At 52.0% G+C, this 24770-nt stretch overlaps 1 protein-coding gene across 1 annotated transcript in view; it reads right to left on the minus strand.

Moving 5' to 3' along the window:
- The window catches only part of MED26 (mediator complex subunit 26), a 49723-nt gene extending 26793 nt beyond the window's left edge, over positions 1-22930 (minus strand). The window contains exon 1 of the mRNA XM_049877316.1: positions 22590-22930. Coding sequence (XP_049733273.1) covers positions 22590-22661 — 72 coding nt within the window. The 5' untranslated portion in view covers positions 22662-22930. The remainder of the gene's footprint in view (positions 1-22589) is intronic.
- Positions 22931-24770: the final 1840 nt, after the last annotated feature.

Raw genomic sequence — 24770 nt, forward strand, 5'->3', positions numbered from 1 at the left:
TCTGCAGGGGGAGCCCAAGCTACCCGCCCTGCACACTGGAGCTGCTGCAGCCAAGTGAGGAGGCGGCCCAGGGCTCATCCCAGTGACTTACGTACCAAGACATAGCAGTGTGCCACGCACCTGCTGCAGGGCAGATGGGGCCTGGCCCTCACAGGGCTTAGGTGAGGCTTACATGCTTACATGGGGCTTACAATCACGTCCTTGTTGGGGAATCAGGGAAGGCAGGCGAGAGACCAGCAGAAAAGATACTGTGACTGTACTAACAGCTACGACGAAGATAAACAGTGTGACATGCTAACAGCAAAGCTTCCCTTCCAACTGTCGGGCCAGGAAAGTGTTACCTCAGCCCCAAGGGGCCACAGTGAACCTGGGGCAGCTGGCTTACCATATACCGAGGGGCGTGGAGCATGGCTGATGAGCCACCCTACTACCAAGAGAGCCTTCCAACAGTCAGCCCTGGGCCCAGATCTCCATCCGCACACCCTGACACTCATTCCGTTAGCAGCATCCAAGTCAGCTAGGACAATGATTCTACCAGAGGGGCTGGAGTTGCCTCCCACCAAGAATCTCAGAAGCCAGCTGTTAACCACAGCCATTATTAACAATCAAATGACATATACTTAAATATGCTACATTATAACAAAGGTAATGAAATACTCAAAACTCATTACTTTTATTCTAATTATCCCACCACATTATACTATTATCTAGGCTCTGTGCGGTGGGAATGGTGTGCTACTCAGTATCTCTTCCCAACTCCACATTCAGTGATATCACCTTACCAGCTTGAAATCAGCCATGTTGGGAGTATTTACACCATCGCAGTTGGCACACGCTAAAAACCAGGGCTTAATTTTGTTGTTTTGTTGATGGACTCTAGACCAGGAGTCTGCAAACTCCTGGGCCAAATCCAGCCCACTGCTGGTTTCTGTCAGTAAAGATTTACTGGCACATAGCCATACCTATTTGTTTACATGTTGTCTATGGCTGCTTGTGTGCTATGTGGGAGGGTTGCACAGAGAAACTGTGGGAGCCTCAAGGTGAAAATATTTACTATCTGGCCCTTTACAGAAGAAGTTTGCCAACTCTTAGGGTCTAGACTTAAGGGAGTGATGGAGCAATGGACTACTATACTACTCAGCCATAAAGAGAAATGAAGTCCTGACGCATGCTACAACATGGATGAACGTTGAAAACATCATGCTGAGCGAGATAAGTCAGTTGTAGTAAACAGGGCTTCAAACTGTTCTGTCCAGTTCAATCATGGCTGATGAAGTGAAATCCAAACAGATTCAATTTTTAAAATGTAGGTGAACTAGACTGCTACCCAGAACAGGAAAAATTACAGATCGAAGCCCTGCTAGAAGCTTAATCTCCCTCTTAGAAAACATGGGCAGCGTGCGTGCTGCGTAGCAACCAATTCTCTTGACTGGCAGAGCTGGAAACAGCAGTGTTCAGCTCAAAGATGGCCGCCAACCTCACCACTGTGAGTGTGTGTCACCCTCCACAGCTCTGGCGATAATCCAATTTCCTGCATCAGGCTCCTGAAAGGGCTCACTACATTTCTTCCAAGACTCCCATTCCAGGGCTCTGACCCATAATTTTTCCCATTCCTATTATTGGTCCACTTCACCAAAATTTAAAAATTTGGGTCTGCTCTGCTCCGATTTTGCTTCATCAGCCATGACTGAACAGGTTTGATGCCCTGGTTTCAAAAGGACAAACACTGTATGATCTCACTTACATGAAATGAGCAGATATATATAGAACCAACGATTATTAGTGGTTACCAGGGGTGGGAGGCAGGAAGAAAGGAAAAAATTTTACTTATGGGGCAATGAGTTTCCGTTAATGGTAGTGCAATGACTCGGAAAAAGATAGCGAGAATGGTTGAACAACTTGAAGAATGTAATCAATTGTTGAGATGGCGTATGTTCTTGTCATGTGTATTTTCGAATTAAAAAAGTGATGGGAGAAAATGTCAGTAACGCAGATTAAACTTAAAAGTGTGTCAGGCCTGTAGCCGCTACACTGTGACTAGCACAAAAAGCTGAGGAAATTTTTTCCATTATTTGAAAACTATTATCTGATTCAGCAGACTCATTAACATAAACAAAAATATCAACCCACATTCATATCAGAACACTCATTCTTCAACCACAATAGAAAGTTGACTATAGACACAAAACTTCAGCAAAAATCAATAAAAGTAGTCTGGGAGAACCAACTGGCTATATGAAATTTATGCTAAAAGATTGCTGTGTATTTCACTATCGTCTGTGAATTGTATGCTAGCCATCCTTCGTATCAGTAAAATTTATAAACACGTTAAAAAAATGGTGGCATGGTGAGGGCGTCTGACCCCTCTAATTTCAGGAGGTGGAGGAGAGACAATCAAGATCAACAGCCCGAAGGCTGATTCCTATGAAGTGGAGGTCAGACATACCTCTTCTCTCCAACCTTTTTAGCAATTCTGACACCAGCCGTCCTTCCCATGGCAGTCTCTCCTCGGTTCAACAATTCTTTGTAATGGCCACACACAACTCACAGACAATATACCTAGTCCTCGCTTATCGACATGGTTAGGTTCCAAAGACCAGGTTGTTATGTGAAAACCGGCGTTAGGCAAAAATGGAGGATTTTTTTTTTTTCTGTTTTCAGACCATCCATTTCTCCTTTTTTTCCCTAAATTTAGAAAATATGAGCATAGAAATAACGCCAGCTAAGATTTGCTAATGTGCTCATCATTGTGATGAGTCCGGTTATGGATTATTCCTCTGTGGAGAAGGAGGTTTGGAGGAGACAAAGCTGGATAAAGCCAGGCTGCGCAATTGGAGGAGCCCACAGCGGAACCATTTCACCTTCTTCCTGTGCTGTGTCAGAGCTTCCTTTGCAGAGCTGCCTCCAGGGCTCCACTCCCACTCCTGAAAGCCTTGCATTCACGATCCCAGAGCCTGCTCTACCTTCCAAACCTGTTGAGTCACCGAGGCTAGGGGCTTCCTGCAATGGTGCTGGGAATCTGGCTGTGCACCCGGATCCACTGAGGTGGAGGCTTCAGGCCCAGTTTGGCTCACTTTGCAGTATCATTGAACTCACACACATTTCTTCTAAATACCCTCTCTGATGCCTCTTTTTTTCCTCCCTCCCCACCTCACAATTTTGAGCTGCAGGGCCTCAGGTCACATAGCAGCCTGGGAACCCAGAATTGGCGCCTGCTGGCTCGGTGCTGCCAGAGTGTCTGTCAAGAGGCTGTGGCCACAGAGGAGGCCCGCCCTGTGCGGCAGCTGGACACAGCGCCGGCAGGAGGGCATGGAGGGCGTGGGGCAGTACAGCCCAGATTCCCGGAGGCTGCCCGGAGATCCTCCTCAAGGTAGGGGACACTCTGCAGCCACTGCCGCCATGCCCGCTACCTCATTAATGAGCAAAATAGTTGGATAGCAAGTTTTTAAAATATTGTCCTAAATGTGAAATCTTGGATAATGAGGCAGCCGATAAGTGAGGAGTAAGGGTACTCGTGAAAATGGAGTTTATTAGGGAAATAACAGGTTACAATTCAGATCAGGAATGACTCAGGATTCAGTCCTTTGGTCAGCACAGATTCTTGGCTGTACCTATAAGGCAGGTCTCTCCCTGGCCCTCATCCTCTTGGCCCTCGGCTCCTTGGGCTGGCCCAGCCTCTGTCCCGTACCGGCAAGTGTTACAAAGCTCTTTAGCTCCACCGGTAAGTGCCTAGAGGCACCCCATTCCACAAGTAAGCCTCAGCCTGAAGGCACTCAGCTCTCTTGCTCCATAGGTCGGCAAGCCTAGCTCTGCCAAGTGTCCAGAGGAACCCCACTGCCAGCAAGCCTCCAGCCCAAAGGTGTTCAGCTTTCTTGCTCCTTGAGACAGGAAGCCCACCATGCTGTCTCCAGGTTCTGCTGCCTCTGTTACTGCCGTTTCTGTCGTTGGTTCTCGCCATTTCTTGCTGACTCTGGTGTTACAGCTCTCTCTCTGGTCACCTGGGTCCAGGAGGTTTTCTCAGCCCAAGGATCCCAGGTCCAAAGGACATGCTCCACTCCCAGCTCTTCTTTCTTGGTGGTAGTGAGGTCCTGCCTTCTGCCTCTGGGATGGCAAAACTGACCAATCCCCTTGTTAGGGTTTCACATACCTTATTTGCATGGTCCCACCCCCTCACAAGGGCACCATGTACTTTATTTGCATAGCCCCACCCAATCATTTGGTGGGCGTTACAAGATCACGGCAAGAAAGGCCATATAAAAGCAAACCATGGCACTGCAAATGTACATGTAAGGTCCCTGGATGATGCAAATGGTTGGTGTTCAGCTACTAATCTAAAGGTTTGCAGTCTGAACTCACCCAGCGGCACCGGGGAAGAAAAGCCCAGCAACTTGCTTCCATAAAGATTGTTGATGTTAGGTGCCCTCAAGTCGATTTCAACTTACAGTGAGTCCATGTGACAGAGTAGAACCGCCTCATAGCGTTTCCTAGTCTGTAATCTTTACAGGAGGGAGCCCTGGTGCTGCAGTGGTTACAGCATTCAGCTGCTAACTGAAGAGTCGGTGGTTTGAACCCACCAGCCGCTCCGTGGGAGACAGGTGTGGCAGTCTGCTTCTGTAAAGATTTACAGTCCTGAAAACCCTATGGGCAGTTCTACTCTACCCTATACGGTCGCTGAGTCTGAATCAACTTGATGGCATGTCAGCAGGTTTGGAATCTTTACAGGAGCAGATTGCAAGGTCTTTCTCCCACAGAGCCGCTGGGTGAGTCTAAGCTACCAACCTTTCGATTAGCAGCCAATCACTTAACCGCTGCATCACCAGGGCTCCTTCCGTAAAGATTAACTAGCCGAGAAAACCCTACGGAGCACAGCTCTACCCTGACCCACACGGGGTCCCCGTGAGTTGGGACGACTCCACAGCAGTGGCTTTGAGGTGTTTGGTATATACGCACGCGAGAGCCAGCCAGCTGGCAAACATTTAGCCACACACTATTGCCTCTACCTACGTGTGCGCACTAAGTAACTTATACCTTCTCCGTTATGTCGAAGTACTTGAAAAAGGTTTGAACGAAACCACAAATCCATTTGCATAATCATATTTCAACTTTACACGTAAACAAAGAGAGAGGAACCTAGATTCTTTAGATATGCCAATTTTCGTAAATTTCTGAATGCTTACTCAAAAACGTTCTAAGTTTTTTACCACCTCCTCGGGCAAACAAAATTTTAGTGTCGAGTTGAAAAAGCAAAAAAAAAAAAAAAAGCCTGATTTATCTAAGTTATGTTCCCAGATATGTGCTCTCCCGGTTTTTAAAATCAACAACATTACTCGGAAATTCTATACATGCTCAGTATTAAATGTGCCCCCAGCATCTCAACTTTACTTCCCCTGTAATCTCTCTGAAGATGTGGGACACCCATGTGCCTCTCCACATCCCACCTCCAGTCACCTCTGCACTGTGCCCACACGATCGTTTCCTATGAGGCTGGAGGTAGCAGTGTCACAGCGTGGAGGGGGACAGGCTGATCATCCCATGTCTGGGAGGAGGCCTGGAATAGGCACAAAAATGTGAAAGGCCAGAGGCAAGAAGGCTGGTGGGCTGCAGAGTCCGAATACGGAAGATAGGTTCAATCTGCTGTAAGAAGTAGAGAAGGGCCCAGATCCCACAGCCTCAGCAGCCACAACAAAGAGGAGTGTGGCTGTTCACTCTGAAAGCCATGGGAGTGTTTTAAGGGACATCTGAGACGGGTTTGGAAGGGACAAGAGGATGCTATCCAAGAGGGAGATGGCTGGGCTTAGACTAGAGATAAAGAAAACAAAAAACCTGTTGACGTCAAGTCGATTCCAACTCCATGTGTTATAGAGTACAACTGCTCCATAAGGTTTTCTTGGCTATAATCTTTTCAGAAGCAGATCACCAGGCCTTTCCTCTGCAGTGTTGCTGGGTGCGTTTGAACTACCAACCTTTAGATCAGTGGTCCAGCATAAACAGCTCGCACAAAAAGGGTGAGTTGAGAAGATATATTTTGGCAGGAGAGCCACTAGGACTTACAGATGGATGAGACCTACTAAGGTGGGAGGAGAACAAGAACCATGATGACTTCTGGTACTTTAACAGCACAAGAGGAGATGGTGCCTTGGGAGGCAGCACCACTGACTACTACCAAAAAGGCCTGCGAGTCCACCTGTATCCTGTGATGGTGGGACAGACCCCAGTCCTCCGAGAACACGGCTAGTGGACTTGCTGTGGTAAGGCACTGCACGCTGCTGCTTCGAACCTTATGGAAATGCCTAAGAGGGCACTAATCCTCTCCTCTCCAAGGACTGCAGGACACAGAGGCCCACAATCCACTCAATCTGATTGCTCTTGATAGCTCTCAAGTGCTCTTCAGGCTAAAGCACCTGATTTTTATTTTCATGTTTAATTGAAAAGACAATGGAGCATGGCGGGGGGGAAGAAAAAGTTCCCACCACCCCAACACAAGTGCATCCGATTTTACTGAGTTCGGGGTTCTGCGTCTCCATACATTCCCTTCCTAGATGTCCATGGCTGAGAACCCTCATTTCCTCCTCTTGGCGGGGTGTCCCACCCTCCAGGTCTCCGTCCTTTAACTCGGTGGATAGGCCATGTTTCCCAGGTGGCTGCCGGGCCGTGTAATTAATAACATCAATGATTATGATTATACTGCTACATCCACTGTAACTGTGAGTAAAAGTCATCAAACATCCGAATAAATTTCTAAGAGTAAAACTACCAGGTCAAAGGGCGTGAACATGTCTATGCCCCTTGCTACATAAATGGTTTCCAAGAGGGTGAGCGACTGGGTGGTATGGGTTTAGGGGTGGTGAGAGGAGTGGGCTAGTAGATAAAATAAACAAGCCACTTTCGGTCAGCCCTGATTTCCTGCCTGCACCATTCTTCCCACAGGTCTGAGTACCAGGCGTGTTTTCTCTTTATCAAGTGTATCAGTGTTTCTCTGCTCAGTGATGCTGTGGCGCTCTCGCGCGTTTTCATTCTGAGTCTGTTTTCCATACGGGAAGGACTGCTGTTGCTGTTGGGTGCCAAAACTCAGTGACCCCACATGTTACAGAGCAGAACTGCCCCATAGGGTTTTCTAGGCTGTAAACTTTAAGGAAGCAGATTGCCAGGTCTTTCTCCTGTGGAGCCACTGGGTGAATTTGAACCATCAACCTTTTGGTTAGAAGCCAAGCACTTAACCAGTTGCGGCACCAGGGCTCCACGTGGGAAGGATACCACTTTCGTGAAATCTCACACACGAAGGTGGTTTCTGATTACACCGTCTGCCAGCCGTAGCACAGAGCAGTTTGAAAAAAGGCTGTACACCTGACTAGGGGTCTCAACCCGAGCCCGCCTGCCAAGGAGGGCACTTTTTCCTCTGGAATTCTATTATACCATCTATTTCTTCCTGTTTTTCCCCCAGGGAGCTTTTAGACATGTGTGAGACTATGCAATGCTATCTTGTAACTGCTCATTGCTAACTCTACAGGAAAGGCTATCTTTGAGAAAGCACAGAATGTGTGGAAACCCAAGTTAAAAATCCGCGAACTCGTCCAGAGGAATAACAGCCCCCCTCCCCACACACCAAAGGGGAGAGCTTACACTTTAGTGCCTACTGTGTGAAGCAGTTTTATTTCAGGGACTATTTAGCCTTCAGTAGGGTGGGATGGGAAACCATGACTACCAGCCGAAAAGGTTAGTGGTTTGAACTTACCTTGAGGCACCTCGGAAGACAGGCCTGGTGATCTGCTTCTGAAAGGCCACAGCCTTGAAAACCCTACAGAGCAGCTCCTACTCTGCACACACGGGGTCGGCCAGGAGTTAGAATAGACTTTGGCAACTGGTTTGGTTTTGGTTTAAGCCCCCTCCCCTGGGTGACGCAAATGGTTAACACACTTGCTGCTAACTGAAAGCTGGAGGTTCAAGTCCATCCAAAGGTGCCTCGGGAGAAAAGCCTTGCAATCTGCTTCTGAAACATCAACGCTGGAAATCCTGTGGAGCACAGTTCTGCTCTGACACACAGAGGGGCACCGTGAATCAGAACCAACACACCACCACAGAAGGGTGGGGTGTCTCGCTTTACAGACAACGGCACGACGTACGGTCTATGTAATCTGTTCGAGAACACACAGCTAAAATACGGAGCTGGGATCTCAAGCCAGGTCTGACTCTCGACGCCTCACACCTTAAATAATACTCTCCCTTCCGTCTTTTTTATTTTGAGGAGGAAGGGCTCAGAGGTCAGAGGATTTCTAGTTGGTGGCTAAACCCCATTCGTCAGACTGCACTTAAGGAATGGGCGGAAAGCCCTCTTCTCCGGAAGACAAAAAAAAATCTCAAACCAGTTGCTATCAAATTGATCCAACTTATTGTGACCCCACGTATGTCAGAGTCGAACTGTGCTCTGTGGGGTTTTCAAGGCTGTAACCTTTCAGAAGCAGATTGCCCGGCCTTTTTTTCCAAGGTGCCCCCAGGTAGATTCGAACTGTGAACCTTTTGGTTGGCTGCTGAGTGCTTAACTGTATGTGCCACCCAGAGTCCACCTCTGGCCTCATGAATTGGCCCAACATGGCTCAGAGGCTCTGGAGACATTAGGGAGACCAGAGCCTCGGGTAGGGGCAGGGCAAGAGCCCTGTCCTGCATCTACAGCCAGCTGGGCACAGCCTCTCTCCCCACCTCTTCGTGGGACCCAAGGCCCTAGAACCATGCTATCCAAGTCACCTGAACACTAGTGCCAGGTGCCATTTCCACTTAGGTTTAGTAAAATGACACAGAATTAGTTTTTCAGTTGTCCTCGTCACCTGTTAAGTGTCTACTTCTCCCATGTGGCTGCCACACGGGATAAGACAGAGGGCAACACGTCCTCACAGCTTTGTGGGACAGCAGTGCTCAGAGGCCAGTTAGAGAGCAGCAGTCCCACACCCTCTTCCTGTCACTGGGGCCCTGTGCTGAACAGCACAGCCGTGAGGCCAGATGGACGCAGGCTCCTGGCCATCTGCTGGCAGTGCGGAGGCCAGCTACCCCACCCAGCCTCAGTGTCCTCATCTAGAAAGTGGGATCACACCCAGCACGTGCCAGCACACAGTGAACACTGATGCTGTTGTCCTCGGGACTGTTTCTGTAGGGGCCCAAAGAGAACTCCCTCCGGAGAGACGGACATTATGAAGACTGACACCAAAGGACACTGAGCACTTGGCTTATCCAGGGGGAGCTGGTCACCAGCATCCCTGGGCTCAGCAACAGAACACTCCCTGCAGGTTTCGTCACTGATGGGCTGGAGTCCTACCTAGTCCCTTCTCACTCATGGCCTCAGGCAAAGACAACCCCCTACCTCAGTTTCCTCATCTGCGACATGGAGATAATACCATCTCCCTCACGACCATTCCACTGACTAACCACCACAACAGGTCTTATGTCCCTCAGGGCACCACTACGAGGTGATGTGACTGCCAATCTGGTTACCAGTAAAGTCTAAGGCCCAGGTACACTACCCAATACCCCGCCGGCCACTCAGGCAGAAGCACCAGTGCAGGCCCTGCAGCTGGACACACTCACAGCATAGCCAGGTACGAAACCTTGGCCCGGGCCAGGCCTGGTTCCCAGGGAGGCAGCGCAGCCTGGGGAACTCACCAGCAGTTCACTCCCTCTACCCACCCCATCCCACTCCCCCTTGCCTCCCTCTCTGTGGTTTTGCAAGAGCCAGACCCAGGGTCTGGTCCCTGGCACTCCCAGACCTCCAGGACTGAGCAGGACACTGGGAAGGCATGTGACGTGTGCAGCCCCTGATACTCCATGTCACAGGAAGGATACTGAGCAAGGGCCAAGCAGCCACCACAGGGGCCATGTCCTCCAGGAGCCCAGTCAAGTCTGGCCACTGCAATGCCCACTCTCCTCGAGCTAAGCACTGCCATTGCCTGGCCCAGCCCTGCAGTGTAGGCACCGCTGAAAGCAGAGACAGACCCCACTACTACCACCAGGGAGAAAAGACCAACGGGGGTGTAGAGGTACTGCTGGTGGCACTCCTGGGTCAGCTGGCAGCAGCCTTGGGAGGAGGTGCCCAGGCTCTGAGCCCCAAGCAGGTCAGGGGCTGCGAGAGGAGCCACCAAGCGAGGCGGGCACAGGAGGGGAGTGGGAACATGCAGAACAGAGGGCTGCGAGCATGTGCCCAGACCTTCTGGTTGCAAGTGACAGAAAATCCAGCTCAGATGGGCTCAACCAAGAAAGCAAGCCATGTTCACCACACTGACCAGTGCAGGGCAGGCTCACCATACCAGCGGCACCAGGCCCCACTCCCACCCTTGGGTTGGCATCTCCATACAAGTTTCCACCCTTTCCCATCCAAGTCTCCCCAGTGCCCCTAGCAGAGTCCTAGAACACACGGACTGAACGTTCTCACAGGCACATCCCGTAACCAATCACTGGCCAAAAAGATGCCACCCCAGGACTCACTAGATGGGGTCACACTGTCCAATGGGCAGGAAGGAGGGAGGGAGGGAGGGAGAGAGGGGCAGCTGTCCAAGGGAAACATGGAAGCAGAGGCCAGCACCAGGATGATAGCTCAAGGGGACAATTGTCTGTCACCAAGCACATCCAGGATACGTTCTCACAGGCACATCCTGAACCAATCACTGGCCAGAAAGATGCCATCCCAGGACTCACTAGATGGGGTCACACTGTCCAATGGGCAGGAAGGAGGGAGGCAGGAAGAAAGGGGCAGCTGTCCAAGGGAAACATGGAAGCAGAGGCCAGCACCAGGATGATAGCTTGAGAATACAGTTGTCCATCACCAAGCACATCCAGGACATCTGGCACGGGCCATGTCCCTGTTTCACAGTTTCTGCAGCAGCAAGGTATTCACACAGGTGAGGCCCTAACCTGTCCGGGGCTGCAGGTGAACTCACCTCTGCCCAGCTCCATGGCCTGAATTTCTACCAGATGAAGTACTGTCTTCTCTACCACAGGCCACCCAGAATGCTTAGACTGGCCATTGGCAGCACGGCCCCACAGAAGGGGACACCTCCAGGCCAGCACAGGGAAGCATGCACAGGGAGGCAGAAGCAGCGGTGGGCCAGGACCTCAGGGTGGCTGGGGTGCTGCAGACAGACACACCCAGCACGCTGAGAGCAGCAGGTGCTGACTGGGCAGCAGGAGCCAAGTCAGAGCCCATGGGCTCTGCGAGCACCTGGGGAAAGGCTGTGAGAGGCCAGGGAAGGCACTACAGATGGGGCTGAGCAGGGCCAAGCCTGCAGGGCTCCTGCATTCATTTACTCTCACCCACACACGCATGCACTCACTCACTCACCAGATAAGTGCACTCAGCACTGCCCCTGTGGCAGGGCTGGAGAGCAGTGCAGCAGCCAGGAGATGTCCTGGGATGACAAACACAAGGCCCCACATGGCCAAGGCCGCTCATTTCCACAGCAGTGATGTACTTCCTACTCCAAACCTGGACATGTCCCTGCCATCCTGATGCAGAACCCAACCACTCACTCTCCACACAGAAGCACTGTCCCAGGGGTTACAGACAAGCAGCTGCCCCTCGGTCACTGGGATCCACGTGGGGCTGACAGTGTGTTCAGATGGGTGAGGGTGGACTGGTAACACTGCAGATAAAAACTGCCAAACATCAAAGCAAATCTAAGCTGCCACAACCCTTACCTGCCAGCCCAGTGTCCCCACTGTACTCATCCCGGCACCTGGGGCCACAGTGATCTGTGGACACCTACTGTTTCTGTCCACAGACAGACTCGCTTCTTCTTGGAAACGCCTCCCCCTACTTCCTGCGGGCACTGCCACCCTCTCATGCCCCTCCCGCCACCCTGGCCAGGCCAGGGCACCTCTTCAGGAGTCTGCAGACTGGATGCAGGAAAGAGTGTCCCTCCATCTTCAATACTTCACCTTCAACAGGTCAAGCTCAGGAACACCGGTGCGTCCCACAGGGTGGAGGAAACCTGTCCACAACCAGACAGACAGACATGCAGGCACACACGGCACCAGGGACACTGACAGAAAAACAGGCCAGTTTTCATCTGTTCTCCCACCCCAATCCCCACCCCTAAGCAGCCATTTAAACTGAATGCGTGGAGAAGGCTACCAACAAGGTGGGAAGCCGCCACCACACAGGGCGACACGCCTGCTGTTCAGAGGTAACGCCCTACAGTCGGTAGCACATCTGTATGGACCAACCTACAAGGCCTGAAAGGCTCCTTAGTGGAAGTGAAAGTGAAATGTCCACTGGCAGGCCTCTCCTGATAAAAAGCTAAAAACCAAACCTGTTGCCATGGAGTCGATTCTGACTCATGGTGACCCCACGCTTTACAGAGTAGAACTGCCCTGGCTGTGATCTTTATGGAAGCAGATGACCGGGGCTTTCTTCTGTGGTACTGCTAGGTGAGCAAAAACCGTCAGCCTTTAGGTTAGTAGTAATGTGCAAACCTTTTGTGTCACCCAGATACCTCCTCTCCTGATAAGACGCACACAAACTTTACTAGCGGCCAGACCAGTAGCTGCAGCAAAACTGAGAATAGAAGCCACACCTGGGGTGCAGGCTGGCCTCAAGGTTCCATCCAGGGCCCTCAGGAGGCCTGAAAATCCCTGACCCCACCCCTCAGCTAACCTAATGGGAAACCAGCCTCCAGTCACCCAGGTTCAGCAGTGGGCAGGAAACAGTCTGGGTAATTGGATCCGGCCGGCCCTCCCGGGCCCAAGTCAGGCCTGCTGTCTACGCCCCTGAGCTGAGAAAAGTGGGCCAGTGCTGGCTCTTGCCTGGGCACAGGGGCAGCCCCTGGACCATAGGGCCTTGCCCTGCCCGGGCCCTCCTGGGGCAGTCGCAGTCAGTGAGCTCTTCCAGTAGAGGAAGTGCTCACAATTCCGTGCACGCCACCTAGCCCATCCCCCATTCCTCTGGGCCTTTTTTGTGGCCCGATTTTGTCTTCTGGAACCCACTCTTGCCAGCATGACGTCTATTTGATGACCATCTCCACATCAGACGGGCCACTAAGTCAGCAGGCAGTGAGGGGACTTAGCCGGCTCTCCCCCAGCCACCACCCCCTCCCCTATTAACAGGACCCTAATGGTCCTGGGGAAACTCTCGTGGTATAATGGTTTAGTGCTACGGCTGCTAACCAAAAGGTAGGCAGTTTGAATCCTCCAGGAGGCTCCTTGGAAACTCTATGGGGCAGTTCTATTCTGTCCTATAGGGTCGCTATGAGTCAGAATCAACTCAACAGCAACGGGTTTGGGTTTTTTCTTTTTTCTTTTTTAATGGTCCTGGGAGATTGTCTGCTCTGAGCCTGGTTGTCTAGGGAAATGGTCATCGCCACCAGATTTACAGGGGGCCATTGGCATACTCCGGTGCCGAGGTCATGGCTGGCACACAGTCTCATCGAGCCCCAGGAAGTAACAGAGAGTACTGCAGGGGCTTCTGGTAAAGTCACCTTCTCCTTTTCCTAGATGACATTCACTGGAGGGACCTGATGCTGCAGGCTGGGGCACAACCTACATGTGAGGCTAACAGGACAGAGGAGAAATGGAGACTGGAAAGCCAGCCGTTCCCGAGAACAGACCACCCGTGGGCCCACTGGCACAGCCGCTGCTCTGCCCCCTGCCGCTCAGGCTCATCACCAGCACAGGGTAACCTTCCCTGAGCAGGACTGGATGCAGAAGTGGTGACAAAATTGAATAAAGGCAGGAGAGCAGGCACTCTGCAGGCAAACCACCTAACAGGATACCTGAAGGAAACGCTGTGAAACGATCTATGAGCGGGGTCAGCTGGGCCAGTCCATGTGTCTACACGCCAGCTGTGGGCACTACATGCTGACTTCAGTACTACACACCTACCTACATGTCAGTGGTACTGCTTATACCTCAGTACTACCTGCCTACACAGCAGTGCCACCCACCAGCGCCTGCCCATGCACCAGGGCAGGGAGCTGACAGGTAAACGAGTGGTATCAAGGGGAGCCAGCCTAACAGCAGGAGGGCAGTCAGCTACCTCAGGAGCCACCAGGTGACCCCCCACACGCCAACCCACACTTCAGTAGATAGCACTTGGATGACAAGATTTAATTTCATCTAAGCATGGTTGCGTTAGCAGTAGCTTTTGTCCTTGAATTGTCTCAAAAAACAGTTATTCCAAGTACCCATTGCCACTGAGTTGATTCCAACTCACGGCAACTCTATGCGACAGAGAGCTGCTCCACAGGGCTTTCTTGGCTGTAATTTTTATGGAAGCAGACTGCCAGGTCTTTCTCTCGCAGGGTGTCACTGGGTAGGTTCAAGCTGCCAGCCCTTAGGTTAGTACTTGAGCGCAAACCGTTTGGGCCATCCAGGGACCAACTCCAAGTACAACTGTCATTATGTGGAAATTCTGGAAAGTTTTTGATAATAAAAATAGACCCTCACATTCAAAAAGGTTATGAGCCACCAGTCTAGAAGCATTTAAGGAGAAAACATGGTAAGAAATGGGAAAGAAATGAAAATTCAAAAAACAGCATTTAAAAATCATGTCACATTTGTAAGATTAAAACTTAGAAGACGCATTCATGTTTAACCTTCCTCTTGGGCCCGCTTGTGTGGGAGATGGGAAGCCATCCTCGTTAAACCCACAGGCTGCTTCAGAGCTCATCAGCCTGGATTTAGATCCAGAGCTACCATGCCCTGCCCTGTGACCCCGGAAAAACGCCCCCAAACGAGGAAGCAGCCCCTACTCCCAGGAGGGGTTCAGAGAACTATGCAGGGACACCGAGCACGTCCCATGGCACTAGCTCCCAGTCCCTGCTCCTCCCGGCCTCCTCTGCCCACAGCTGGGGACCAGGCTCCCCGTGGGAACTGAGCGCAACCGAATTCAGGGGCCTTCTGACGTTACTCTAGTGGGTAAACCCAAGAAACGCTGCTGTAGTCCTAGGGGCTTCAAAGGCCTGGCAGTCCCCAAGATGTGGGTCCCTGAGGGCCATCTGGCGCAATACTCCCTTTTCAGTATGCTCCACAGAGAATCACAGAAACGCAAGGCACGCGAAGGTTGCAGGTCTGAGAGCCAGGCTGCTCTGCGCATCCCTGCACCTGGGAGTCTGCCTTGAGCCGGCTCCGACTACAATCAGTAGCCTCCCTCAGAGCAGCCAGGGCCCACCTCCCAGCAGCTCCCCACCTCCTCACCCAGGTTTGTCCCCCCGAAAGCCACACAGCACAAACCTGACCCAGCACAAACCTGACCCAGGCTAGACGGCTGGCTCACACACATGCTCACCCCTGGGCTCACAGATAGAGTCTGACGCCTGCCCCATCAACCTCCGTCCCCTGGCCAAGAGCACAACTGTTCAAGGACCCACCAGCCATTCCTTCTTTTGAGCTCTTCCTCCCCCTCCCACTAGACCCTGGGTAATGGAAAGGTGAAAGTGCTTGGGTAACCAAAAGGTTGGAGGCTCGAATCCACTCAGAGCACCTCTCCCAGCAAGCCTGGTGATCTACTTTTGAAAGGTCAGCCATTGAAAACCCTGTGGAGCACAGTTCTACTCTGACACACGTGGGGTTGTCGTGAATCAGAATCAACTCATCAGCAACTGGTTCCCTCACCAGGCACAAATCAAGAATTGACTTCTTGTACCAGACTCTGAACACTCAACTGATAAAACAGTCTGGAAAGTCATTTCCTGCTCTTAAGAATTCTAAACCATCTTGAAATAAAACAAATGAAGAACTGCTCTGTTTGGACATAACACCTATAGCCCCGTGAGCTGCACCGACCCCCAGCCCCACGCCCAGGTGTTCACACAGCATCCTGCTCGAACCACCTCCACCCGAATATTCAGACCCAGTCCCGGGACTAGCTCTTCCCCTGCCCTCCTCCCTGGAGGTTCCAAGACCCTCGAGGGCAGGTGCTGGGCAGATTCGGGTCTGCCTCCTCTGCCCCCAGCCGCAGAAGCACTTGCTAGAAAGGTTTACTCAACTGCAGAACTGCCTTTCCCAGTTTACCCTCTTTCTCCACACAATGGTACAGCTAGTGACTGAGATGGAGCTACTCTGCCTCCGGAGAGCTGGAACCACCCAAGAGCACTTTCGAAGATGGCAGGCAGGCCACTGGCAGCTTCCCGACTCAGGAGAATGTCCCCAGGTCAGGAAGCCCCAGTCCACATGCGTGTACCTGAGATCACAGAATGCCCAAGTCAGGGAGCCCCGTGTTCACACACGAATACCCAAGATCACAGGATGCTCCAGGGCAGGGAGCCCCGTGTCCACACATGTGTACCTGAGATCACAGGATGCCCCAGGACAGGCACTCTCGTGTCCACACACATGTGCCCAAGGCCAGAGAGTAGCCATTTCAGAAGGCTGCTCTGGGCATGGCGTGAGCAAGGCCAGGCTGAACCCACAGTACCCACGCAGTCACTGCTGGACCACCACTCAAACCCATGACTCTCAGCGTCAGGACCCCAGAGGGAGCAGCCAACTTGGACAGCTCTATCAGGAATGGAGGAGAAAGCACCATTTCTACAACACAGAGCAAGTACCAGCTTCCTTCCAGAAGGCATCCCCGGAGGGGGGCGCCCACCCAGTGGGTGCAGGCACCCAAGATGGGCTGGACTGGTTCTAAAGAAGTGCTCTGTCTGTGAAGATGCCCCGTGGACACCAGAATCTTGACAACAGCGTGCAGCCTCTCCACCTGGCCCAAAGCTCAGTGTCCTACCAGACACCCTGTGTCTCCAACCCAGGGGCCAGGTGACCACGTATGCCCTTCACACCTTTATCCAGGACAAAAGCCTCTCCCACAGGCAGCCAGATAGCCCACCATGACTCTGTGACCACCAGCCAGGATGGCACACTCTGCCTCAAAGACATGTCAGAGAGCCACCTCGAGGCCTCTGGGCAGACAGAGCACAATGTCCACCTTTTTCCATGGGAGAGAGTGAGGCACAAACAAGGAATGACACCTGCTGACAACTGACACTCTTCCCTGCTCTTTTCCCAGAGTCAAAAAATGACACACTGCTCTCCTCATATGTTCTGCTTACAGTTACAAAAAGCAAGACAGGAAAGCCACCAAAAGTGGGCAACTGGACCGCTGTTGAGGCTGCGTGTTTAGATTTCAGATCTATTCTACTCAAGAATCGAAGTTCTGCAGTTTATAGGACCCCTCTTTTCTGCAGGATCAGAGGCATTTTAAGTTCGTTTCCAAAGTGCTTTAGTTTTGGAGCAGACAACATAGTTAGAAGACAAGAGTCATGAAAATCGCCATCAGCGGCAGTTCCCACCCCGGCAGGCCCAGGAGTCTGTGCGGGACATCCATCTGAGGTAGTTTCAGGACAGGCTTCTAACCTGTCAGTTGTGTCACTGGTAAATCTAACCCAAGCTATAATTCATGTAAGTATGTGTGGGACACAAGAGGCTCCCACAGCTTTTCTTACCAGCAAGAGAGCTGCCCCTAGTGCCTCTTCTGAAGCCGCCTCTCTCTTTTGAGAGCAGTGAGCAGTGAATTGTTGCTGTTGTCAGTTGTTGCTGAGTTGATTCTGACCCACGGTGACCCCATGCGTGCAGAGTAGACTGCTTCACAGAGTTTTCAAAGCTGTAACCTTTTGGAAGCAGATCGCCAGGCCTTTTGTCCAAGGCAGCTCCAGGTGGATTTGAACTGCCAACCTTTCGGCTTGTGGTCAAGTGTTTAACCATTTGTACCACCCAGAGACTCCTGTGGTGGAGTCTGGTCAGAAGCACCGTCACTTAATAACAGCCCTAACTTTGGTAAGTCACTTAACATTAACTCAGTAAGAAACAAAAGCATCCTATCTGCTACCTGGCCACAGGAGACACCAAATCAATGGTCCCCACCACCTGGGCTCAATTCCTGCCAATGCACTTCATGCGCAGCCACCGCTCATCTGTCAGTGGAGGCTTGCAGGTTGCTATGAGTCTGCAGAGGTTTCGGAGAAGGTTCTAGACTAAGATGAACTAGGAAGGAAGGCCTAGTGATCTACTTTCGGCAATCAGCCAGTGCAAGTCCTCTGGAGCACAAAGGTCTGATCTGCGGCCGATCATGGGGATGGCGCAGGACTGAGTAGCATTTCGATCCACTTCCTGTGGGGTCACTAGGAGTTGGTGGTCAACTCAACAGCAGCTAACAATATTATCACAACGCTTTTTGCACCTGCAAAAAGGGGAGACTTTTTTATAGGGTTTAGATACTCCCCCTAGCTCCCTCTGCAGGGCTCCTGGATGGAACAAAGAGACTCTGTTGAAGTGCTATACAGATAGAGGTAACCTGCCTATCCTGCGTAGAACTGTTTTCTTTAGAAAGTTCACACAAGGCACCTCACATAGATATTTAAAAAATAAAACAAAAAACCTGCCTTCTATCACAACCTACTTCAGCCCCTGCTGCCCCTTTCAAAGCTGGAGCCTTGGATCCAGAAGGATCCTCCACTCCAACCCCACTTTCAGATGAGGGGTCTGTAGCGGAAGCTAGGCCAACATCCTGACCCTCCGTTTCCGAGGTGGGAGAAGGTTCTTCTTGTGTATGTCTCTCTGCAGAGGCCCTGTGGTCACTGCAATCACCATAACGTGAACTCCTAATGGCCCTGAGAAGCAAGGACCAGGAATGTACCCAGAACCACCCCTCAGGGGCCTGTCCTCTTCTGTCAGGGAGGCCACCAACTTTTCTATTTTCTAGGTGGACACTACAGAACTTCAATTGCTTTATCTAAATGTCTGCACACTTGGGGGAGTAGGGGGTGGGAATCAGCAACTGAGGAGGTTCCTGCTTGAGAAGTATGTATGTGGATGTCCAGGGCTAGTTCAACACTCTCTCCTTCTACAACACCCTCTCCAGTCTCCTCCTGCTTGGAACACACAGAGCCTTCACCTGGCATTTAGCAAGCCCTGCCTAGTGCTGTGATTTCACTTTTTCGGGGATACACTGCACAGTTCCCTGTCTCAGTCAGACATCTCTCAAATTTGAGACACTGTTTGACATTCGTCTTCCTCCTGGTTTCAAAACTGGGTCTCAAGGCATCAGTGATTCCCCCACTCTCCAAGTTCAGTGTTAGACAACTCCACAATGGAGCTCTGGGCAACCAGCAGTCCCAAGGGTTCAGGTAAAAAGGGGCTCAGGCGGAGCTCCAGAGTCACAGGTCCGAGTAGGAGCCTGGAGTACAGCCTGTTTAACAAGCACTTAGCTGTGCGCTGGATGCTTCTGCTTGAGCGAGAGGAGGCGAGACGCGGCTTCCACAAGCAGCCTGCATTCTGGTCAGGAGGCAGAGCCTGTACACTGGGGAAACAACGCATGCTGAGACAAACTGGAACAGTCGCCTGCTGGGGAGTCAGTGCTCCAGTGGACAAATGATGACTTCTGCAGGAGAGGAAGGCACAGCCCTGGACTCTGCTCATCATGAAACGAGATTCAGCTGGAACAAGTATGTACACTGCACCTTGGAGAGACTTCCACCCTCTGGGCTAATGCACACCACGAAGAGAGGAAGGATTCATCTGCTCTGAAAAACTGTTAGCTGCTTTTTACAACTGATTGCAGAGGATTTGCTTTATCACTGAGTTGGCACAAATTATTAACTCAGAGCCTGCTGCTGTAGAAATTTAAACACTCCAGAGGTTAGAACTCAGAACAAAGAAACAACCTTCCCCTTGCAGGGCCTTCAAGGGAATGGTGGTCAGCAAATGTTACTTTGCCTTGTAGCTCTAACTTTGCAGATACTTGTGGATATTAGGTCAGCGGCCTGACTGCTGTTTCCAGCAAAAGCTAGGTTTCTTAACCATAATTGCATGCCCATGAAGGTAAGCATTACACGACACAATTCTCTACCGCTTCTTGCTTCTCTCAGAAGAGGTTTAATTTTAGTGTTGTTTCTTCAACACTGTCCCTTTTTCTGTTTTGTTTTTATTTCATGGGCATCTTAAATATGTGTCAACCAACTCTCCAGAACTGAGATTCATGATTGGGCAAGGTGCAGGAGAGCAGCTGTGTGCCAGCAAGGCCTATACTGGTGCCACCTTGCTCTTACCTGAGCCAGGTCAACTTGAACGAAACTGCAGACTCACGCACGTGCCAGGGCTCACACCACCTCCTCAGGTCACTTATTCTGCCACCGCTCTGAGGTTCCTATTCAGTGGTCGCTGAAAGCCATGCTCCTGTCAAGTGGCTTTTAAAAACGCTCACAGATGACCACTGATAACGGCAGTTTTTAAAAGAGGCGCTTTTATCATACCTCATATTCCCAATTCCATCCCCCACACTTCAGCAGGACTGTAAACACACCCATCACTAACAGTTTCCATTGAGTCAGTTCCGATTCATGGCGCCCTCATGTGTATCAGAGTAGAACTCTGCTCCGTAGGATTCTCAATAGCTGATTTTGGGGAAGCAGATTGCCAGGCCTTTCTTCTGAGGCACCTCTGGGTAGACTGGAACCTCCAGCCTTTTGATTAACAGCCAAGCACCTCCATACCTATCACCAGAGCCTCCCTAAAATGAGCCACAAGAAATATGAATGCCAAACCATGCAATGTAACCACAGGCCAGTACGAATGAATACGACTTGTTTGCACATGCTTAGCCATACAAAACTAAAGCCTGTTCCCTCCCGACCCTTAGTTAGCCCTCCTTCCTTTTTCCCCTCCTCTACTCCTGAGAACTCTTTAGGTGACAGCCTGACAGATCCTGGAACCCTCTGTGATCACTGCTCCACCTCATCTACAGCATTGTGACCACTTGTCAGAGTGCCTCCTGATCCCAAAGCTCTCCTCAGCAGCATTAAGGATCAGTGCTAACACCTTAGAGATCTCTTGGAGTCTGGGAAAGCAAGCATGTGGAATTCAAGAAATCAGACTGCGGCTCAACAAAAGATGCAAAAGTCACCAAGACTACATTTCTCATGTTACGTGTTTTATCCTCTAATATCTCAGTCTTATGAACTGCAGCAGCACCAGTTCACCGCAAAAAGAGCATTCTGGAAGGTTTGATGTAGTGTATGCCTACTCCACCCCCAAAATCACAACAAAAACATCTACCACGTTTGTTGAAGATAATTACTACTAGTCAATCTTAGTGGAACCTAACGCCCAAGGGCAACAGAATTACTATGACACATAAATCAGAGCCTTAGAAACGTCGTAACCCCTCAATTTCTACCACAGTTGTATTAAAAAAAAAAAAACCCAAACCAAACCCACCGCCGTCGAGTCGATTCCAACTAATAGCGACCCTACAGGACAGAGTAGAACTGCCCCATAGTTTCCAAGGAGCGCCTGGAGGATTCGAACTGCCGACCTCTTGGTTAGCAGCCATAGCACTTAACCACACCACCAGGGTAACTCAACATGAATTATTCCAAAATCACCAGCACCAAGGCATACTGCTAAGCAGCAAAGCTCATGTAAAGGAAAAACTAAAGCTATTACAACAAGAAAAATCTGAGTTATCTGGCCAAATCCAGGGCAACTTTTTTTTCCATCCCCAGTACATTAAAAACTGACCTCAATGGCCACTTCCTGGCCACACAATAAATGCAGGAGTTCACTCCATACCTGGCTACCACTGCATCTTGCCACATCGCCCAACCTGCTGTTGTCACAGAGAAAAATGAGCCCTACTGCCAATAAACTATTGTGGGAAAATATGAGACGAACACCATGGATCTTCACCTACATACACACATAAGAGAGGAGGGTTCCCTCTACAAACAATAGCCTCCGAGGAGGTGCACCTGAGAAAACAGCACCCTGGAGTTAACCCTGATCATCTCCGAACATAAATCACCCTTCAGGGTTTGACCCCCGGGAGGGACAATGCGGAGGGGGCCAAAGCAGGGTTGTTGGGGGACTGGGAGAGAAAACCACCACCTCTAATTCACTACCACAAAGTAGGGTTTGGTCATATCTACAACGGTCACCTATGCCCAGACAAGAAACAAGAAGGATCCCACCCCATCCCCCCAAATCATCTTCCCTCCGCAGCGACCCCGAGAGAGATCCCGCAAAGGCAGGTCCAGTGGCAGAACGGAGGGGGGCTCTTCATGCGCCCTGGGCACTCGGCTGGGGGCAAAGCAGACCAAGGACTTCCCTCTGTAGCCAGTCAGGTGTTCACAGCCAGGAGGCGAGGGAAAAAAGACTTCCCTGGTCATCCAGAAGGCCAACACACAGGAGGCACCGGCTCCCCGAGTCATGGCCCAGACACCAGTTGCTCCACAGCCCTTCTCCCTCCCCTCCCCCCTGCCGACAGGGCTTCCCGGGGGGTCTCGAGGCCTGGGGGCAGGGCAAGGCTGCCGAGCTCCGTCCGGAGCAGTGAAGGTCCAGGAGCTTGAGCACCAGGGAAGGAGAAGCTTTGGCTTGGGCCTCTGTCGGCTCCCTCCGCCCAGGCCGCACGGAAGCCTCGGCCTCACGTACCGGGAGACGCCGGGCTGCCCCACCTGGCCCCGGTACGGGCCCAGGAGGCAAGAGAGCGAGATGGCAGCGACCCTCAGGGGAAGAGGGGCGCCGGGCACGTCTACCTGGGCCCGGCGGGCGCGGGAGACTGGGGAGGGGGAGGGTCCCGGGCGCACGCGGCCTCCGTCCCGGCCCGCGCGGCGGGCACTTACGTTGCTCTGGGCGTCGATGGCCTGCAGCAGCCGGTCCCTGATCTGCTGCGGAGACGCCGGAGCCGCTGTCATTGCCTGGGCGAGGCGGGGGGGAGCGGCCGGGCCGGCGGGCGGGCGGGCTGAGGCGGGGGACGGGGGTCACTCACTCGCCGGCCTCCGGGAGCGGAGCCGCATGTTCCCGCGGCGCCGGGGCGGGAGTGGGCGCGCGGGGTGGCGGGAGAGGGGAGCCGGGGCCGGCGCTCGGGCCGGGCCGCCGCCGCCACCAGGGAGGAGGAGCCGCCGGAGTCGCCGGAGCCGCCGCCTCGAGAAGCAAACTCCAGTGAGCTGCCCCCGCGCGGAGCACACTGGGTAACCCGCGCCGCACGCAGCGTCGGCGCCACGCTGAGGAGGTTGGGAGATGGGGGCGGGCACAGACGCCGGGCTCGGGCGGGGCCGAGCGAGCGCTCCGCCCCGTGTCTCCGCGCATGCGCGCGCATGCGCGCGCAAGAGCACTCGCCCTCTGCCCGCCCCGCCCCTTTGCCCGGCCGGGGGGGGCCGTTAGGAAGCGGTTGGGTGGGGCAACGGCCACCGCCCGAGGCCCCGCCCCCGTCGCGCGCCGGCAGCTTCCTACGGAAACGCGCCTTTTGCGCGTGCGCGCCCGCCGAGTTCTTGAACCCGGCGCGCCAGGCTGCTGCCGCGGGGGTGCGGGTCAGATCGAGACTCTGGACTCAGGACGGCAGAGGACGGCTGTCGCGAGCATCCGCGGAAACCCTCCAAGCCCTTCGAGCGGTTTTTCTGGGGGACGCAAGGCCACAGACGTCCCCGTTGCGATTTTGCGCGCAGCAGGGTTTTCACCTGAGCAGCTTTGCGTAGGGCCGTGTCCCCGCCTCTCCTAGTGCGGCGTGGGTGTGAGGCGAGGGTCGGTCTTAGGACGCTTTAACGGGAGAAGACAACGCGCCTCGGAGAAGCTGCCACCAGAGATCGGGAAGCTGAAACACCAGCCCCCTTGAGCTGACCTCGAAGTTGCAAACCTGGGTTTTCCCACCTGGCACAATTGACATTTGGGGCCACCCGTGCCTTGCAGGATGTTTAGCCACATCCCTGGTCTCTATCCACTGAATGCCAGTAGCCTCCTCACCGCCCCCCCCCCAGTTGTGACAAGCACAAATGTCCCCTGGGGAGCAGTTAACCATTGGTTAAAAGGCTCCTTCCACCCTGCTTTGCTTGGGGGTGCTAGAAAATTGAAACCTCATCCTCTGAATGACAGGAGGAAACTGAGGCCCAAGATCACCCCGAGAGCTCCGGTTCAAACCCAGAACTGCTGATGTCAAGTCTAAGGGTTCCCCCCTTTCATCCCTCCCAGCTGCCTTCTTTAATTGCTGGCTGTCTCTCCTCTCTGTGGAAGCTCTGTAAGAAATGCTGTTATGAGAAGGGGTGGAAAGGAGGATTACCAACCCCAGCCTCAGGGAAATAACTTTGTTGTTACAGGAAGACCTAGGTTTAAAACACAAGGGCGGCAGCTGATGAGAACCACATGTGCACCTTGAATCTGTGCTACACCTGTTAGTCTTGCATTTGTCATGTTTCTGGGAAGCTTTTTTTATGTGCAAAAACTGCTGCTTCTGCACGTGGTTGTGGTTTCTTGCTTCTGCACATGTGAAAAGTTCTGCATCTCTCTTGTAGGAGAAACTAAACAAGGGCAAAATACTTCCCTTTACTCTCTTCTAAAATGAGGTGCTTTGCATATATGGTCTAAGTTGGAAAATGGTCCATTTGGAGATAGTCTTTATCTCACTTCAGATAAGCAAAATAAACAAGCCTTCCCTCCAAGCATATGCCGGTCCTGCCTCTATGAATTTCCAACTCAGATGTACAACGTCTCCTTGAAAAGTCAAGGATTACATAGAAATAATTTGTTTTGCACAGGAAAGGTTGTTTTATGAAAAGTACTCAACTTACCTGTTCGTTTTAAACTAAGAAGCAGCATTAATGTAACTGTGAGTTCCATGAGGGTACTGACTTGCCTCAGAATCCCCAGTAGATAGAAAAGTGCTTATTAGTGTCTGGGTCGTACAAACAGTTCACATGCTTGGCTACTAACTGAAAAGCTGGCAGTTTGAGTCCACCCAGAGGCACCTTGGAAGAAAGGCCTGGCGTTCTACTCCAAAAAGTGCTTATTAGCTATTTGTGGAATAAGTGAAT

This window comes from Elephas maximus, chromosome 3 (genome assembly GCF_024166365.1).
Source record: "Elephas maximus indicus isolate mEleMax1 chromosome 3, mEleMax1 primary haplotype, whole genome shotgun sequence".
NCBI lineage: Eukaryota > Metazoa > Chordata > Mammalia > Proboscidea > Elephantidae > Elephas > Elephas maximus.